Source organism: Leptonychotes weddellii, chromosome 4 (assembly GCF_054177405.1).
Source record: "Leptonychotes weddellii isolate Sample4059 chromosome 4, ASM5417740v2, whole genome shotgun sequence".
Lineage (NCBI taxonomy): Eukaryota > Metazoa > Chordata > Mammalia > Carnivora > Phocidae > Leptonychotes > Leptonychotes weddellii.
Genome location: NC_138372.1, coordinates 28,781,991 through 28,802,226, shown reverse-complemented (window position 1 = coordinate 28,802,226; position 20,236 = coordinate 28,781,991). Strand labels below are relative to the sequence as shown.

Genomic DNA, 20,236 nt, shown 5'->3' with positions numbered 1-20,236 from the left:
GCCAAACTCAGGAATGCTTCAGAATGTCCACAGCTTCCAACAAGTCCTAAAGGCAGGGCGCTAGGAGTATATTCTTAGTTCCCCTGATGAGTTACCACCCACTGTCCTTACCCACTGAGATGAGGTTTCTAAAGTTCTCCAACATCACATCCCAATACAAGGTTCTCTGCTCACAGTCAAGCAGCTGCCACTCCTTTGGGGTGAAGTCCACAGCCACATCCGGGAATGTCACTGATCCCTGTAACAGCACATTCATCTTCAACCTGTAGTGAGTACCGCTGGGGAATGTGGAGGGGACTCAGAGCAATTCCTCTGATTATGTTCATTGTTCTGAATTTGCAGTAAGTTATACAGAGTAACTAAAAACTACTATATACTTGACTCAGAATTAAAATTTGTGAGAAAAAAATCATATACAAACTATATACCTATAAACACACATGTATATATACACAGATATATATACATCCATATATATGGGGAGGGTGAGAGGAAGAGAAGGAAAAAGAGAAAATATTAAGTTCACTGAGCATTGCTTCGGTCTCATGTATTCTGTTTATACAAAAGGACACTAAACAATGGTCATATGAAAACTGCTACTGCATTTACACAAATCCCCTACATAATAAATACCCCAATTTTTCTTTCATAGTCCGTGCCAGGCAAACTTTTATCTGTGGAATTGTTATACCTTATTCTCTAGGACAAGGCCAAGAATTCACTGATTGGGTATCCTTTTTCTATGACTGCCAAGATTAAGCACACATTTGCATCTCAACATTACAAACAGTGTGCAGACCCAATGGTCTTCACATAGGCTAAGTTTGTATTCAATTTAAATGTCTGTCTAGGGCGCCTGGGTGGCTCAGTTGGTTAAGCGACTGCCTTCGGCTCAGGTCATGATCCTGGAGTCCTGGGATCGAGTCCCACATCGGGCTCCCTGCTCGGCAGGGAGTCTGCTTTGCCCTCTGACCCTATCCCCTCTCATGTGTTCTCTCTCATTCTCTCTCTCTCAAATAAATAAATAAAATCTTTAAAAAAAAAAAAAAAGAAAAAAAAAAGAAATGTCTGTCTATATTTGTCCGGTTTCTTATATAGTAATACTTTTCCATGTCAGTATATGGATTCTTATAAGTCCCTGCAAATCCACCAGAAAACAAAGTGAAATTTGAATGAATAATTGGATGGACAGATGGATGGATGGATGAATGTCCCACCTGGAAACTGGTCATTTTCTGATGCTCATGGAAAAGGACACAGATCTATGAAAACAAGACTTCGGGGATTTCTCTGCCTTTCCAGCCTAGAAATAAGTACTCATATGCCAGCTACAGAAAAGGCTACTTGCAAGTCAGGAAGTCCACATTCTGGAAACAGTAACTTGTCCACTTTTAATTCTGATATGATAGTAGGAAACTTGGACAAGGATGTTCTCTTTTGGGTAGATGTACACATTTCTTCCCTATTGATCTATTATAATTTACTGTTCATTTCTTATCTGGTGATTTCTTTTCTCCCAGAAATTAATCCTAAAGAAATAAAAAGGTATGGATGCAAAGATTAAACCCTGGGCTGGGGAGCCAGGCAGCCTGGGTTCAAATTCAGCTACCCTACCTACTGGCAGTGTGACCCTCACAGAATTACCTTAACCACTCTGTAGCTCACTTTTCCTATCTGCAAAATGCTGGTAATAATAGTACATATGTCATAGGATTTTGTGAAGATTAACTAAGTTAATACATGTAAAGCATTCAGAACAATATATGGCACATGGTAAGCACTTAGTAAAACTGTAATTATTTTTAAAAACAAAGGAGAGATAAAAAGTAATGTTTTCACATCATTGCTTATACTATGAAAGCACTGACAACAGCCTAAATATCCATTAATATGGTGTTGATTTTTAAAAAATGCTATAGGAAGATATTGCTAGAAGAGGTTCCATTTATATTTGTAGGTGAAAAAAGTACATTAAAATACATAATATGATCCTTCCCTGTGCTTTTAAAAAAATATACACACAGGGACACCTCGGTGGTTCAGTAGGTTAAGTGTCTACCTTCGGCTCAGGTCATGATCCTGGGGTCCTGGGATCGAGTCCCACATCGGGTTACTTGCTCGGTAGGGAGCCTGCTTCTCCCTCTGCCTGCTGCTGCCCCTGCTTATGCTCTCTCTCTGACAAATAAATAAATAAAACCTTTAAAAAAAGTATTTGGTGAGATATATCATATTTAAAAAAATATGCACACAGACACAGACACACACAATCTTGGCAGTCATATCAAAATGAAAATAACTATTATTTAGGGTTGTAAAGAGATAGCAGGGTCATATGTAACTTTTATACTTGTACTTTCAAAATTTTTTATAATGCATTACTTTTTCAAAGATATATGTACATATATACATACACACATAAAAAAAAACAGCTATACATATACAATCTACAAAGATACAAAGGCTGTGAGTCCCTACACCATCTTGGTTCCACCTCTTCTAATCTCATCTACTTCAATCTTTCAATCACTCTCTTACAGCTCACCCTGATCAGATCTTCAGCTTTCTTGCTGTTCCTCCCAAATACTGAGGTTGATTACTCAGGATCTCTGTACATTCCTTCCGCTGGGACAGTTCTTCCAGGAAAAACCCAGATACTGCACAGCTCACTCTACATTCCCCATGTCATTTAGCAGTGAGGCTTTTCTTGGCCACTTCATATAAAATAGCTTCCCTCACTGTCACCATTACTCTGGACACCCTTATTCCTTTTCCTCAGAGCACAGATTATGTACCTGTTCATTTGGGTTTCATTTATTTCCTTCCATGAAAAAAAAAAAAAAAGGCTGTTTTGTTGACTGTGGTATACCAAGCACTAGAACAGTGTTCAGTCCACAACAGATACTTAGCAAATGTTTGCTGAGTGTATTGATGGATAAACCTCTCTTAGTGTTGGTTTTCTCCTTGCTATGCATTTTCTAAAGAAACTTACTAAGCACCTTGGGCCCCAAGGAACTGTGAGGCAGGAAAAAGAACAACATTCTGGGAATTAAAGACTGGATTTGGGCCTGACTTAGCCATTAACAAGCTGTGAGGTTGCAGGCACTCAATGGCCATCTCTGGGCTAGTTTCATTCCTTCTTAAAATGAAGAAGCTAGAAGATTCCTAAAAGACCTTCTAGGACTACTAGTCATTGATTACTCTGTAAAGTATTTCTGCATTTAGGTAAGGGGAGAGAGGGAATCAGTATCCCCAAAAGGCAAATGTAACAACAAATGGTATGGAGCCAGCCTAATTCTGGAAGATCCAATGGACTAATAGGAAATGAAGGGAACACATCTGTGGTAATGTGTGTTTGTGAGAGCCCAGAGAAGGAGGGAGAGGGAAGGAGACAAGGACAAAGGGAGGGGCGGCAGATGCAGAGAGGAGGAGAGAATGTGTTTAGCAAAGAAACAGTTTCTTTTGGTAGTAGTTCTTGATTCTTCCTTTCCTTGATCATATCCTCCTCCTCCTCCAAGCGAGTTTCCTTTTCTTGTGGGGCCTGACCACATACACCCAACTCTCTGTTTTTCTGTAATTCTCACCTCTCTCCTCAAATACTTAGGATACCTCTACTGACAAAGTCCTTGAAGGCACTCACATGAAATGCCTTGAGTCAAGCCCTACTCTCACTAGATAAGCAGGACAAACGTTGATTCCTGTCTCTCCTAAAATGGGATAAAAAGTCACAGTTCAGGAGAGTCTCCTCCCCCTTTCCTTCTTCTAGAAAAGATGGACTGGTTGACAGACAAGCAACACTCCAACTGGAACCTTCACGTTGGGCCCCAAGTCTGTAAACTCACCATCACCTGCGGCCCCAAGTTGGCCTTGTGTGGATTTTAACCAGGGCTGCTGGAAACTGAAACAGGCAGGAATAGGCAAGAGGAGCCCACAGTTCAATTACACAATCTTCGTGCAGGGACACCAAGAGTTCTCTCAAAAAGCAGTGATCACAAGTTGAAATTCACTTAGCACTCACTCCTCAGAAACAATACAAACGAACTTTTTTGTTTTAGGCAGGGTACTACGTTACAAAAAGAAATTTCAGGTAAAAGTGCTCCACGTTTGAATACTATCGCTTCCACCTACTGGCTGTGTGATCTTAAGCAGGTAACTCCGCATCTCTCTCCAAAACGATGAGGACACTTACATCGCAAAGTAACCATGATAAATAAATGCCATACTCTTTGAAAAGTGCTTAACAGTGTCTGGCACTGGGTATACTGGTTCTCGTCCCCGCCGCCTTGAGGGGGTTTACTACCGTTTGCGAGTCAAAAGGCTCCTGGAACGAGATTAGATTCAATTCAATGCCCAGGCGTGGGCTCCCTACGCAGTGCACAGCACCTACAACACAGCGACGCACTGACCCGCCACACCCCAGCCAGACCTGGGCTCCACCCAGGGCAGTGGGAGCCCGGCCCTTCCTCGGCTTTCTCTGAGCCAAATGGTCCCGTGCAGAGGGTTTACCTACAGTTTTACTTCTTTTGAATGAACCAACAAGCCGGCCTTTGCTCTTCAACGGTCCCTCCAGCCCTTCATGGTCACCGGCAACTCGACACCCAAGCAAGCCGGAGAACTCGGACACTTCCTGATAGCCCGCTGCGCGTGCGCGGAAGTAGCGACCCGCCCAGTTTCCCAGGGTCTTCCGGGGAAATCCACTTGAGACAACGTTTCCCACATGGCTCGTGGAGTTTTTGTCCGGAAGGCATCACTACCTGGTGGAGATTTCTGATTTGGTGGCCTTTGAGCTTCATGGAAGAGCCCTGGTTATACTGAAGGGAAATGTGTACGTAATTTTTATTTATTAATGTAGACATGACATATAGAAAATATATGCCGTATCCGCACGGCAAATAGAAAAGAGTAATTTATGAAAACAGACTATGGCCAAGTATGAGTTCTTCTTTCATTTTCTTTTTAAAAACAAACTTCTTTGAGTAACACAGGAATAACGTAAATACGTTTTATTTTAAATAATTTAAAAATATAATCTGTTTAATGTATTAGGGCCCTGTTAAAAAGGTTTTTTTTTTGTTTGTTTCAGGCAGCCTAATTATGAGTATGTTTTCAAAGTTTTGTTTTGTTTTTAGATTATTTATTTTAGAGAGAGAGAGAGAGCAAGCAGGGGGGAAAGGCAGAGGGAGAGAGAGAATCCCGAAGCAGACTCCTTGCTGAGCGTGGAGCCAGAGACAGGGCTCAATCCCAGGACCCTGAGATCATGACCGGAGCGGAAATCAAGAATCCGGTGCTTAAACGTCTGAGCCACCCAGGCCCCCTCAAAGTTTGTTGTGTGTGTGTGTGTGTGTTTTGTTTTTTGTTTTTTTTTTTTATAGTCTTGCTATAAAGGAACGTTGGCAAGAGGCGAATTTCAAGTTTCACTTAGGGAAAAGACTTTATAAGTGGAAAAGAGATGGATTACATAATCATTTTTGGCTAGCTACAAAAAGAGTATATCTGACAGGCATCAAGGTGGGGAAACGACTGGTTTCTACAAGTCTTAATTCCATTAAAGTCATGTTAAAATTTCTTATTAGGAATGATCATTCTTCTGAGAATTATCCCAGAATGATCATTTTCCCCATGAATTATGCAAAACAAAAACAAGCCCTTGTCCCAGACCAGGTTTGAGATAATTTCTCTTTTGCAGGATTTTTTAGACCTTTTCCCCTCAACCCTCTGCCCCCACCCTTTAGGATAAAATGTGTATATGCCGTCAGGCCTTATTGTAAGCATATATCCAGTATTCTTTCAACAAAAACATGTTGATCGAGCTCCTATTATGTACCAGGCATTGGTTTAGATGTGTACTAGTGAACAAAACAGATAAAAATACTTGCCCTCATGGAGCTAATGTTCTATTTTATTAGACACTAATACATTTTTGATGAGAAACAGGATATTTCCCATGCAAATTAATTACAAAGGAAAAAATGGTAATTTTACAAGGGAGAAACCTGGTAGATGCCACCTTAACCAAGTGATCAAAGTTCAAATCACCAATGATGAGACAAGTCAACATTGTGCCTCCTGTCATGAAATGCTGAGAATATAGCTTATGTGATATACTTGCCCCAAAATGCATAGCTTAAATCTAATTATGAGGAAACATCAGACCAACCAAAAATGAGGAACATTCAACAAAATAACTGGCCTGTACTCTTTTTTTTTTTTTAAAGATTTTATTTATTTATTTATTAGAGAGCGAGCGAGAGAGAAACAGCATGAGAGAGGAGAGGGTCAGAGGGAGAAGCAGGCTCCCCGCCGAGCCGGGAGCCCGATGCGGGACTCGATCCCAGGACCCCGGGATCATGACCTGAGCCGAAGGCAGTCGCTCAACCAACTGAGCCACCCAGGAGCCCAACTGGCCTGTACTCTTAAAAAATATCAGTGTCATGAAAGATGTCGAAAGGCTGAGGAATTGTTGCAGATTAAAGGAATCTAAAGAAATATGATGACTAAATGGAGTGGGTAATCCTGGTTTGGATCCTGGACTGGGAAAAAAAAAAAACCCAGTTAAAAAGAACATTGTTTGTTTAAATGCAGTGTAATATCTTGGATTGAATCCTCGAATAGAAAAAGGACATTTGTGGAAAAAGTAGTGAAATATGAATGAAGTCTGGAATTTAGTTAATAGTGATGTAACAGTGCTGGTTTCTTTGTTGTACTCCGATAATATGAGACGTTAACACTAGGGGAAATAGGTGAGGGGCATATGGGAACTCTCTACTAGTTTTGAAGCTTTACTGTAAATCTAAAATTATTCCCAAATTAAAATTTTATTTTAAAAAGAACATTATTGAAGAGCGCCTGGGTGGCTCAGTCAGTTAAGCATCTGACTCTTGACTTTGGCTCAGGTCGTGTTCTCAGAATTGTGGGATTGAGCTCTGTGTCAGGCTCCATGCTGGGTATGGAGCCTGCTTGAGATTCTCTCTCACCCTCTCCCTTTGCCCCTCCTCCCTAAAAAAAAATTTTTTAAAGCACATTTTTGAGATAGTTGGGTAATTTTATGGATGACAGATTAGATAATAGTATTGTATCAGTGGTAAATTTTTTGATGTTGATAATTGAACTGTGGTTATGGAACAGAATGTCCATGTTCAAATGAATGAAATATTAGTGGAAATCTGCTCAGCCCCACTTCCTCCTTCTTTTTTCTTTGGAGGGACTGCACTGTTCCTATTACATGGGATCTTAGTGGTAATATAAATAAAGTTTTCCTACTCTCCTGCGAAGGGGTGAACATGTTATCCAATTTAAACTGATCACGCACACCTATGAATTTAAATATTTAACAGAGTGACTATATAGTTGGCTAGGTCTTCCATGACACAATACCACAGACTGGAAGGCTTAAATAATAGAAATTTATTTTCTCACAGTTCTGGAGGCTGTAAGTCTAATGTCTCAGTAGGTATGGCTTCTTCTGAGCTCTCTCTCCTTGGCTTGCAGATGGTCTCCTTGCTGTGTCCGTCCATGATCTTTCTCTGTATGCATCTCTGTGTCCAAATTTCCCCTTCTTATAAGGACATTAGTCAGATTGAGTTAGGGCCTACCCTAAAGACCTTATTTAATTATCTATTTAAAGATCTTATCGGGCGCCTGGGTGGCTCAGTTGGTTAAGCGACTGCCTTCGGCTCAGGTCATGATCCTGGAGTCCTGGGATCGAGTCCCGCATCGGGCTCCCTGCTCAGCGGGGGGGTCTGCTTCTCCCTCTGACCCTCTTTCCTCTCATGCTCTGTCTCTCATTCTCTCTCTCAAATAAATAAATAAAATCTTTAAAAATAAATAAATAAATAAATAAAGATCTTATCTCCAAACATGGTTATATTCTGACGCACTGGGGTTAGGCCTTGATCATATGAGTGGGAGTACAGAGGGGGGATCACAATTCTGCCCGTAACAGTGACAAAATGATGTTAGGTGATTGGAGCTGAGTTATTCCACAGGCAACAAACACTGTTATAGAAAATCAGAATTTTTAAAAGTAAATCTGTTAAAGACTTTTTTATTCTTGAGAAATTACATTTGCAAGAAGGAATATTTTTAGATACATTCCTGATATTAAGAGGGTTTTCAGTCTTTAGAATGTATTATGTTTATTAAATTTGATTGAGTTCATTAGAATTGATTGAGTGGAGTCAGGGTCAACAGTTTAATTATCACAACGCCCAAATCTCATTGGTTTAAGATTAAGATTTAATATTAGGGTCTCAAAGGTTTATTTTTTGTGCTTGCTACACATCCATTACAAAACAGCCTGGGGGGGCGCCTGGGTGGCTCAGTCGTTAAGCGACTGCCTTCGGCTCAGGTCATGATCCTGGAGTCCTGGGATCGAGTCCCGCATCGGGCTCCCGGCTCGGCGGGGAGCCTGCTTCTCCCTCTGACCCTATCCCCTCTCATGCTGTTTCTCTCTCTCTCTCTCTCTCTCAAATAAATAAATAAACAAAATCTTTAAAAAAACAAAAACAAAAACAAAACAGCCTGGGGTTCCTTATTGTCACCCAAGACCCAGCCGGAAGAGTAGTTACCATCTTGGCATGCCAGAGGGTAAATCCAGTTTTGAGGGGTCTTGTATCAGCAATTAAGTGCTATGACTGGAAATAACACTTCAGTTTCGCTTATAATTCATGGGCCAGAACTAATCGCTTGGCATCATCCAAACATGAAAAAAATGGAGGGGCACCTGGGTGGCTCAGTCGTTAAGCGTCTGCCTTCGGCTCAGGTCATGATCCCAGGGTCCTGGGATCAAGGCCCACATCGGGCTCCCTGCTCCGCGGGAAGCCTGCTTCTCCCTCTCCCACTCCCCCTGCTTGTGTTCCCTCTCTCTCTGTGTCTCTCTCTGTCAAATAAATAAATAAAATCTTTTTTAAAAAATGGAAATTCAATCCTACTCAGTGCCTACGAGAGTTAGAAATCTTTGGTGAATGTATTAACAACCACTGGTCACCAAATATTCAACTCATGCTCCCCTCTGAAGGCAAAATACAGTCATCTTCTTCCCAATGGAGAAAACCAAAAAGTCCCATCCTGTCAAATATTAAACTCCTAAGCTCAGGATTTCTGGGTAGTGCACAATAGTGTATAAATAAGAGGTGATGAGTGGTAGTCTTTTTATGAAGTCCAGATGTGGCCGCTTGATCTGATATCTGTGACCCAAATGGACAAGTTTTCTGTACATCACACAACTTGATTTGGCAGAGGGTAGAACAGAGACTGATGAGCATATACACTCCCATTGTGAAAGATGACAAGTCTTTTGTCATTTTCATTCTGAAGACAACACTCCCTTTAGGGTGAGAAATGATCCTTCTGTAGGTCTTGGTTCTCCTTCCTGGAAGTAGCTTTTGTTCATTATTGTTCTTTGTTATTGTCCATTATTCTCCATAGACCTTGGCTCCCTCTCTGGGAAGTTCTTCCTTTTCTATTATCCTCGCCCCCATCTAAAAAGGGCTTTGGGGAGTATGCCCTCCCTGTGCAGCTTTCTTACCACTTGCTGTCTGTGCACAGCCGGGGCTTCCTATTTTAAATCTTGAGTAGTTGCCGTCTCTTATAGCTCAGGTAGTACAATGGTCTCAAAGCCTTCTGACCTGTGTGATTCCAGTCAGCCTCACGTGGCGATGGCCACACCCCCAGTTCTTTTCCAGACATACTTATATTTACTACGTGTATCTTCTTTCTCAGCCCCAGCACTCCTACCCCGTCTCAATTCAAGTCCTCTGAGCCTGTAAGGCTTCAAGGAGAGAAGCACATCTTTAGTCTCCCTAGCTCCACCTATTTTGCTCATTGAAGATATTTGTGAGCATAAGGACATTAATTGGGTATTTTCTCGAAGAGACTTTCAACTGTTGAGAGGTTTTTAGGATGTGTGTGTCCGCCATAACCTTGATTTGATCCTTGCTGCAAGACCAAGTTTAATTGAGACTTTTTTTTCCCTCCAAGGCTCTCTCAATTTATCTTGGTAGGGAATGGAAAGTGGTACATGAGGCCAGCAGCTTCCCCCAGCGCCCCCTTGGTTGGTCTTGTAGAGAGTGCCTCCGGCTCCTGCAGCATTTGCCCCTCCTGCTGTGCATGGTGGCCAGAAGCGCCCAGGGGCCAACAGCTCTCCCGGCCTCCCACAGCAGTTACTAAGCATGTTGCTCCCAGTGAGACGCCTACCAGTGAAGAGCTTTGCCCAGTATCCCAGGGGTGGGTTTCCAGCAGCTTCTGCAGGTGCAGTGGCACACTTCTCTGCCATCCTGCGGCTGAGGCCTCACCACCAAGATCGGGATCTGGCTGGGGGGTGCTCTTCCTTTGGACACTATCTGAGCCCTAGAGATGGTGACTGCTCCTTCTATCTATTATTTCTGTATTTTTTAGAGTTCTCTTTACATCTTACCAGCCAATCCCTTGTTATCTGTTTTTTTTTTTAAGATTTTATTTATTTATTTGACAGAGAGAGAGACAGTGAGAGAGGGAACACAAGCAGGGGGAGTGGGAGAGGGAGAAGCAGGCTTCCCGCCAAGCAGGGAGCCTGATGCGGGACTCGATCCCAGGACCCCGGGATCACGACCCGAGCCGAAGGCAGACGCTCAACCGACTGAGCCACCCAGGCGCCCCCAATCCCTTGTTATTTGAATCCTGTTACAGGTAAAAATTCTTCTATTAATAGGGGTGCCTGCCTGGCTGAGTTGGAAGAACATGTGACTCTTGATCTCGGGGTCATGAGTTCGAGCCCTATGGTGGGTGCAGAGATTACTAAAAGAAAATAAACTTAAAAAAATTCTTATATGAATAACTTTCCCCGTGTGGTTTCTGTCTCCTGGTTGGACCTTGATTGATACATATCTTAAGTGAAACAAAAGATGCAAAACATTATATATAGTAGTATGCTGTTTAAGATAAAAGAAAAAAGAATATGTAACAATAACATATAACATATATGTATACGTGTGTGTGTGTGTGTGTGTAAGAACCTGGAATAAACAAGAAATTAATGAAAATGATTATATGGTAGGTGGCAATGGAATGGAGGAGATACAGTTTGACATTTAAACCTTGGAAATATTTGTTTAAAAACAAATTAGAAAAAATATATGAGGAATTCAAATACTGATTCAATGTTTATATTGGATTACTTTAATAAGTGTTGTTAGTAGGGATAATCCTATTGTGGTCATGTTTTTAAAAAGAATCCTTAACTTTTAGATATAGATATTGAAGTATTATGAATGTAATGATCTGGTTTCTGTGATTTACTTAAAAAATAATTGAAGAGTGAATGGATACTGGGAATGAATATAAAGAAACAAGATTGGCCTTGAATTGCTGATTGTTGAAGTAGGAAGCAGGTACATGGTTGGGAATTCATTATAGTATTCCCTCTATTTATGTGTATGTTTGAAAATTTCCATTACTTAAAGTAAAAAGTAAATTAAATAAAAAAGAAAAAAACAAAACCCTAAAATTAAATGCCAACAGAAGAAAATGAACCAAACTGCATATTAAATCAATAATAAACATGCAAAGAAATGAAGCAATTGAAATAATTTTGAACATGGTACAGAAAGTATACAATACTGGTGCTGAAACTCCTCTCCCAGCTCCTGTCCCCCATCAAAGAAACTCCGAAGTGTACTTAAGACAACAAGAAGTGAGGGACACCTGGATGGCTCGGTCAGTTGAGCGTCTGCCTTAGGCTCGGGTCATGATCCCAGGACCCTGGGATCGAGTCTCACATCGGGCTCCTTTCTCAGTGGGGAGCCTGCTTCTCCTTCTGTCTGCCTCTCCCTCTGCTTGTGCTGTCTCTCTGTCTCTTTCTCTCTCTGTGTGACAAATAAATAAATAATTTTTAAAAAGACAACAAGAAGTGGGTAGAGGGCTGTTGCGAGTGAAGGGCAACTAAGTGGGTCAAGGTGGCAAGAAGTGTCCAGTGGTATGCTCTAGCTCACTGGAAATTAGTTATTTTTAGTTTGCAAAAGAGATTATCAAAAGAATGGGGCACCTGGGTGGCTCAGTCGGGTAAGCATTCAACTCTTGATTCCCTCTCAAGTCATGATCTCAGGGTTGTGAGATCAGCCCTGCATCAGGCTCTGCACTGGGCATGGAGCCTGCTTAAGATTCTTCCTCTCCCTCTGCCCCTCCCCTCCAAATAAAAAAATAAAAAGATTAAAGTGCTTCTGGAAAAATCATAATGGAAATTATTCTTCACAGGTGAGTTTAACCCATTTGCAGTTAATGTTATTATTGATAGCCTATTATTTATTTATGCCTTTTTTGTTTTTTTTTAAGATTTTATTATTTATTTGACAGAGATAGAGAGAGCACAAGCAGGCAGAGAGGCAGGCAGAGGGAGAGGGAGAAGCAGACTCCCCGCCGAGCAGGGAGCCTGATGTGGGACTTGATCCCAGAACCCTGGGATCATGACCTGAGCTGAAGGCAGCCGCTTAACCAACTGAGCCACCCAGGCGCCCTTGTTTACTTTCTATTTACCTTTTTTGTGCATCTTTCATCTTTCCTGATCACTGTTGGATTTATTAAGTTTTCATTATTCCTCTCTTTAGATACATTCTGTTTCTATGCTTTCTAGTTTCCCTTAAAGCTTTTCACATCTTAGAAGGCCTAAATGTTCTGTTTCTAGAACATGAGGACTCCTAAACTCAGACTTCCCTTTTCCACTTTTTTTCTTCTTTTCATTACATTTTTTGTATTTAATTCTTAAAAATTAGCATATATGATATAATCAGAAAAATGAAGTTTCACTGGGGGAAAAATACCAATCCACCAACCATGTATAAATAAAAGAGAAAGAAGGCATTTTTGAATGATCTTTTTATAGAGTGAAAAAAGAAAATATCAAGGTATGACAAACTCTTAGAGGTGGGAAAAATCAAGGGATTTCTCACCAAAATGCTCTGTTTCAGCCACAGAGCACAAATAGACTAGGGAGTTCTGGGAATCCAAGATGTTTGGATGGATCCAAACATAGTTTTGTTTTTCTTCTTGCCAAAATCTTGTACAGCCCAAGACAATGAGGTCAGCGACAAAAGCTCTCTAGGAGGGAGTTTATATTTGCCCAGTACTGGAAATAATTTTATCTTCTATTTGTATTCCTACTTCCACTTAAAGGAGGGAGCAAAATAATTCATGAAATCCAGATTACATGCTCCCTGATCTATTACAATCAAAACTCCCTTGTTTTACTCCCTTATTTCCAGGGCAGACCAGTGTACACTTCTTGCCACTTGACCTACACCCCTGCTCTTTCAAGGGGCCTCGCTCATGTTGGCAACAGTAGGGCCCCCCGCTCCCCCTCTTCTTGTAGACTTAAGTAGTTTGGCATTTCTCAGATGAGAGGCACGGGTTTGGGAAAGGGAGATAGGATGGGATGGCAGAACTAAGTAGGACAAAGTGGGGATTTCATGTAGGAAATGAGAAAACAGTTGAGCTGAGAAAAAGGCAAGTCCTGTGACTATAAATACCTAAAGAATTTCCTGCATGGCTGTCAAACTGATTCTGAGGGCAATTCCAAAAGAAAGAGGTTCCGGAAATTTTGGGAACTCCAAGAGTGAAACCAGCATGTAGCCTCCTGAAATACTTGGGGATTGTTGAAGAAAGAAGCTATTCAAGGACACTTGTTAAAGATGGCAAGGCTGATTTTATTCAGATAGGTATAAGGACCACTGTAATGGGATTTTAGTCAGGTAGAGAGATTGGGCTCAACTGTGAATACAGCATGGGTAAGTGGGAATTTATAGCAAAGGAGGGGGAGGAGAGGGGTGGTGGTCAATGGATGGAAAATTACTAAGAGAAAACATCAGAGGTAAGGAGGGTTCTGGCTAAATTGGCCTAAAAGGAGTCCTTTCGTTTTTTTGTTTGTTTGAGAGAGAACATGCACATGGGAGGGAGGGAGAGAGAGAAAGAGCACGCGAGCATGAGCAGGGAGAGGGGCATAGGGAGAGGGAGAAGCAGACGCCCCGCTGAGCAGGGAGCCCCACACAGGGCTCAATCCCAGGACCCTGAGATCATGGCTTGAGCCGAAGGCAGCCCCTTGACCTAACAGGAATCTTGCTGAAGAAAGGCCAGGGTGATCAGACCTCACCTGATGGACTGTAGAGGGTGAGGAACCAGATCACATATCAAGAGTAGGGAGTTCTGGTTAAACTGATTTAGTGAGATTCTTGCTAAAACTAGATTTTACAAGGAAGTGCACAGAAGGCCTAGGAGAAGGTTTGGGAGCCTGACTAAAGTTTGGTCAAGCAAAGAATTTTTGTCAGTAGACAAGATTTAATTTAGTTCCTTAAGTTCTAGCATGCTTGTTCAAAAACGTACTATCATTCATTTACAGTCATTACACAACATTACTCTTCAAAAAATGACTAATGGAAGAAAAATAATGCAACAGAGTTGTAACTCAGCTTAAACTTGAAAAGGCTTGATATCCAAATTTAGGTTCAGGTTGTTTTGTCACCACTCAAGAAGGCATAAAGGTTTTTGACATTAGCAAGGAACACTGTGGACAGCAATAAAAACTCTAGCCTAAATAATGGGTGGTTCGTCCTTTTAAGGGAATAGGTGTAACTGACATAATATCACATTCCAGATTCAAGTTGCTAAGCAGAGAAACTTGCTCTTTTCAACTTGATTAATGCTGCCTATGCTATCACAAGGACAGTTCTAGGCACCCCTAGGCGCTAAACCTGTATTGATTTCTTAAAACAAATACAGACCCAAAAACTCACTCCCCAAAAGTTGCCAAGTATGACACCCTACTTATTAAAATCAAATACAGATGGTACCTGTGATAGACACTACTTGAGCTACACTCACATCTTATGTAGATACATCAATGAAAAAGAACAGGAATATTTGAAGTGCAAATGTTTTATTTACAAGCTTATTTAAATACTTATTCTCCTCAACTGAATACTTACTGTAATACGGAATACAACGGCTCTTCCCTCTCAAATGGTGCCTTAAATTGGTTGTTTTGCTGTTTACATACATAGGAAAACATCTTTATAACAAGTTTTATAACTCAAGAGGAGACAGATCAGTAACACTGCCTTGCCCATTAAAAGTGCCAGCAAATGGGTAAAAATATTACTGAAATTCATATTTCATATTAGACCACATTTTTTTCCACTTGTATGTTAGGATTCGAAGAAAAAATGATATGTACTTCACTTTAATTGATATAATTTAATGTAATACAGAAACATTTTATACTCACACTTGTATAATTCTACATTATAAAAACAAAAATCAGAGATAATAAGTGTTTTCACTGATTCCTTGATTAATTTATGCTCACTTTCTAAGCTCTATGCTCTATTACTTATAAATCAATGTTTTCTGCGAACTTTTTCTGTAAAAACTTTATTATCACTTCCAGAACATGATTGGCATTGATTCTTTTTTATGGGAATCTACTCTTGCAAATTCATTTGAATTGGTGGATTTCTCACCATGAATTCTGTTTTAATAAGATTTATCTAGTATTTAAGGCTTTGTCATATTCAACATGAATATTATGTATGAATTTTCTGATGTACGATAAGATTTGACTTCTGGGAAAATGCTTTCCCACATCTATTACATTCATAGGGCTTCTCTCCTGTATGAGTTATCTGATGTCTAAGCAGATGTGACTTCTTGATGAAGGCTTTGCCACATTCGATACACCCATACGGTTTCTCTCCTGTATGAATTCTTTGATGCGTAACAAGCACAGACGTGTTACCAAAGGCTTTGCCACATACAATACATCGGTACGGTTTCTCTCCTGTATGAAATCTAGAATGTTTATAAAGGGATGAGCTGTACCTGAAGGTTTTCCCACATTCCTTACATTCAAACGAGTTCTCAAGTGTATGTGATTTCACATGTTGGGTAAAGGAGGAGTTCCAAGTGAATGACTTCCCGCACTGATGGCATTCGTACGGTTTCTCTCCCGTGTGGAGTCTCTGGTGGACCACCAGTTGTGCTTTATGCATAAACGCTTTCCCACAATCATTGCACACAAAGGGTCTCTCTCCATTATGGATTTTCTGATGAGTTGCAAGGTGAGCCTTCCTGCTATAGGCTTTCCCACAGTCATTGCATTCAAAGGGTTTTTTTCTTGTATGATTTTTTTCATGTCTAATGAAATGAAACTTCTTTTTGAAGGCTTTCCCACATTCAGTGCATTCATATGAGTTTTCTTCCGTATAACATCTATTATAATTAAGTAAATCTAAAGTAGGTTGCAAGCTCTTCCCATATGATTTACATTTATATGATTTTTTTCTTGTAGGATTAAGACTTGTGCTCATGTTATAACCATGGAGTCTCTCCACAGTCAGAATTTTATTGAACGTGAACAAAACTGAATTCAAAAAATTGTCTTTGCTTTCCTGGTACTTCTCTGATTCATCAACAAGTAGGCAATCAGCTTCTAAAAAGGAGTACAATAAAACATGGCTCTGTTAATTTTTTCCATACCAGTTATAGAAAGAAACATTATTTCAAATCTAGTATCTAATTCTGAAACAAATCCTGTATTTGCTTCCCTCCTGAGCTTTAAGAATACAACTGCTGAAGAGGAAATGGGAGCAGATGCATGACAATAATGAGAATAGATGGTTTAACTTGTGACCTATGGGAAGATTGTGAAATAGGCACAAGTTACAGTGAATAGGGTACAAACATCGAGGCCTGGTTATCTCACATGAAGAGAGCCCACTGAGGAGATCTGACCAATGGATGAGGTGACCCAAAGAACAAGATACTAGGAGCTAAGGGAAGATACCAGAGGAAAAACTAGATCTGGAGGTGGCAGATCTAGAATCCTCACTACTCCAGTCCTAGATTACCCTGATGGGAGGGCTCCCCATTTCCCTCATTCACATCTCTTTTTCCTCTTAATCACCTGGCACAACGGCAGTTACCTTCAGGAACACTCTTATATTTCCAGTCCTCTAACTCCATCCGTATCACAAGTGAGACAGGCCTACAGACAGGGCTCTAGCTCTGCAACAGCTGGGATTCATTCTCCCACGTACTTGTAAGTCCAGGCACAGATTCTGCCTGCTTGCTATTGCTTTTATTCTGGCTGCGTTTCTTTCTTTTTTGGAGCGGGGGGGTTCTATATATGACCATTTGTCATATTTGTATTTGACAAGTACTGTTTTTACATTTTCTTTCAAACTACCTAACAAACTAGTCCCCAGAAAGCTGCTGAAGTCACTTTTCTTTGTCCTGAAGTCACATTTTTTTCATTCCTAACCTCAAAACCCTAAAAATCTCCAATCCATTTCTCCATTAAAAAGGGGGGACACCTGGCTGGCTCAGTGAGAGGAGCATGAGGCTCTTGATCTCAAGGTCATTAGTTCAAGCCCCACACTGGGTGCAGAGATTGCTTAAATAAATAAACTTAAAAAAAAAAAAAAAACTAGGGAGAAGGGGTTATATTCCCCACTCCTGAGTTTCCCTCCTTGTGGAATGTTAGTACCACACCCCCCAACTTCTTGCTTCATGCCTCATTCTTCTCTGTGCAGCTGCCCCGAGTAGCGGGCTATAGCCATTAGTGCACATTTCTTTATGGGGATTGGGGTTCCTGTCTTCTTTCCTCTCTACTTCAACTAATGGGAAGCAGCATCCTGTGTTACCTCAACTAGCAGTAACCAACTGAAAAATCCAAGGCACTCAGCCTGGTGAACAAAACTATACATTATAATGAATTCACTCATGGTATCTAAGTACACATTCTTCTCGTCCTGAACAAATACTTTCTGTTCCAAGAATTCTAGACTCTAAATAACTACAATATTTTGCTCATGTCTCTTCCCCACCTTAACATGCCCTACCTCACTCCCTCTCATCCTATCTGGTCCTTAGATATTCTTTAGGGAGGAGCCATTGTTCCATGATCTCAAAAAAAGACTCCTCTAATCTTTGTATACTTTAAACTTTAAGCTCCATTTTCTCTGAATTCCCAAGATAGTCACCACTGCTCCCCAAAACCATTCATTCTGACAATTAACTAGAACAAAAATGGCAATGTTATTGTGCATTGAACAAATATTCCACAATCCTAAAACTTTAAAATGTTTTATATGGCTGTTTTTCCTTTCAACTACAACTTACACACCTGGAAAATGGTAATGGGCTGTTTTTTGTTTTGGGATTGTGGTGGTGGTTGTTTTTTTTTTTTTTTTTTTGCTTTCTTTGAATCCTTCTCAGGAAACATAAAAAAGCCTCATTGAAAGAATAAGAAACACCCCACAATGCCTGACTTCACAACAGTGAATTAATGAAATGTTCATTAAATATCTGTTGTGCGCTCAGAAATAGTGTAAAAACAAACAATGGTACAGGGCTTTCTCTTCAGGGCATTATCACAAGAAAACATGCCTTATAAGCCACAGGATTAAAAAAAAAATCTAAGAGAATATATGTCAAGTTTTCATGATAGAGTCATAGGAGGGCTAGGATGGAGGTTCCAAGAAGGTAGAGATTAATCTAGGCTGGAGTTACCATGAAAGAGGAGAAGACTGAATTCAGACTTACTAGCATGCTGGGCTTCGTTAGGTAGAGCACATCAGCATCAAAGGAGCCGATGCACAGAAGAAAATCATGTACAAAGTTCACTAAAGAGCCCAACTGCCATGGCATAAGGAAAAGATGGACCATTCCGGGCAAACAAAATGGGATCACATTAAAGAGGGCCTTAAAAGCCTTTTAAATATCACAAGTTATGAAGAAATAATTTGTGTTTATCAGCAGAGTGACAAGGAATATGTAATGATTTGGATACATCTTGCAGGAACATCTAAGATAAACCAGAAAATAGGATGAAATTGGCAATATAGACTCATGAACAGCCTAGACACCCTATCGGGAGTTAAAATTCACTTGGTTTAGGTCATTAGAAGTTGGGGTCCCAGGGGATCTAAAATACACTTAATTTGTGTCTTAATCATTTGAAACATATGTCTTTTATAGGCTCTGTGGAAAAAGAAAATTTTATTTTAAATCAGTCTTGGATAAACTAATAGTTAAATCATAGGTAATAAGTCATAAAAGTATTTAAGGAGACACTCTTGAGAGAAAAAAGCTAAGTTGCTTACCACAGTGATCTGGAGACTGCAAAGCAGCAGGCCAGCCATTATCTTTTATTATAATGTAAACAGAAAGGTGAAGGTTGAAGAATATTAAATAGTGGTTACTATGAAAAAACTGAGATGAAGGCCAGGTCCCCAGCTGGAGAATGGGAATGGGAAGTTGGAGACGCACAGATGCCACAGAGAGCACAAAGAAAATCCCATTAGTTCTTCAGAGGGATGCAGTTTCTGAGGGAGTTACTGTGAGAGGAGTTCTGAAGGTGGACACACAGGCAGGAAGCAACGGTGGGGAAGCCGTAAGTGAAGGTGAGGGCAGATTTGTGAGGAACCAACTCACATGATGTTGGGAATTTCCAAATAATATCAGTATTACCAAGTGAAGCAGAGAGATGCACTATAAGGTAGATACCCCAAGTCAGCAGTGAGACTAAAGATGAGCAAGATGGGGTACACAGGTGGGGTATATGCTACAAGAAAAGGAAGGGGTTTTTTTTTGAAAAGGGGAAATAATTAGAAAGCATAATGTTACTAAAAGTTTTGAAATAAAAACAACCAACATACTGAACACGTACTATATGGCAACTATTTGAAGGGTTTTACATGTATTAACTCATGTGATCTTTCAAAGAAACCTGAAGTAAGGATTAATATTATCCCTCTTTTATAAATAAAGTTGTGCTACAAAATAATTAGGTTAGACAATGATTGGTGGAGTAAGACTTCAAATCCACACAATCTGACTACCTTACGAGAACCAGATGTATGGAAAAGATCTGTGCTCATGTTGAGGAAAAAAAGAAGAATGAAGATTTTAGGAATTAAGAGAACAAAGCAAGGACCTCCATGGAACAGGCAGTGCAGGGAGCCAGGGCAGAGAGGAGAGGGCCCTCCCTCCACACAAAAGCTGAGCAAAGAGAAAGAGTAGCTATGCGAGCAGAGTGAGTGAAGGTGTCATCTGGGGATCTGACGATGTTATGTCAAGTGGACCCAGTCACTTCCAAAGCTGTGTGGCTTTTAAGAAGGGCTTCCTTAAAAAAAAGAGCTGCTTCAGAGGGACCTGTCCCTCACTGACCGACTGGAATCTCAATTCCAAAGACTCCCATCTGCCTGGTTTTCTTTCA

The 20,236-nt window shown here is 40.5% G+C and overlaps 1 protein-coding gene across 1 annotated transcript; it reads right to left on the bottom strand.

Annotated features, from left to right (window-relative positions):
• Window positions 1-14,879: 14,879 nt before the first annotated feature.
• LOC102725794 (uncharacterized) lies at window positions 14,880-20,230 on the bottom strand. The gene has a single exon (XM_031023470.2). The coding sequence runs from the start codon at window positions 16,323-16,325 to the stop codon at window positions 15,543-15,545; it is 783 nt and encodes a 260-aa protein (XP_030879330.2). The 5' UTR covers window positions 16,326-20,230; the 3' UTR covers window positions 14,880-15,542.
• Window positions 20,231-20,236: the final 6 nt, after the last annotated feature.

Coding starts and splice junctions, on each gene's coding strand:
- LOC102725794 (XM_031023470.2), bottom strand. CDS start 16,325: ATGAGCACAAGTCTTAATCCTACAAGAAAAAAATCATATAAATGTAAA.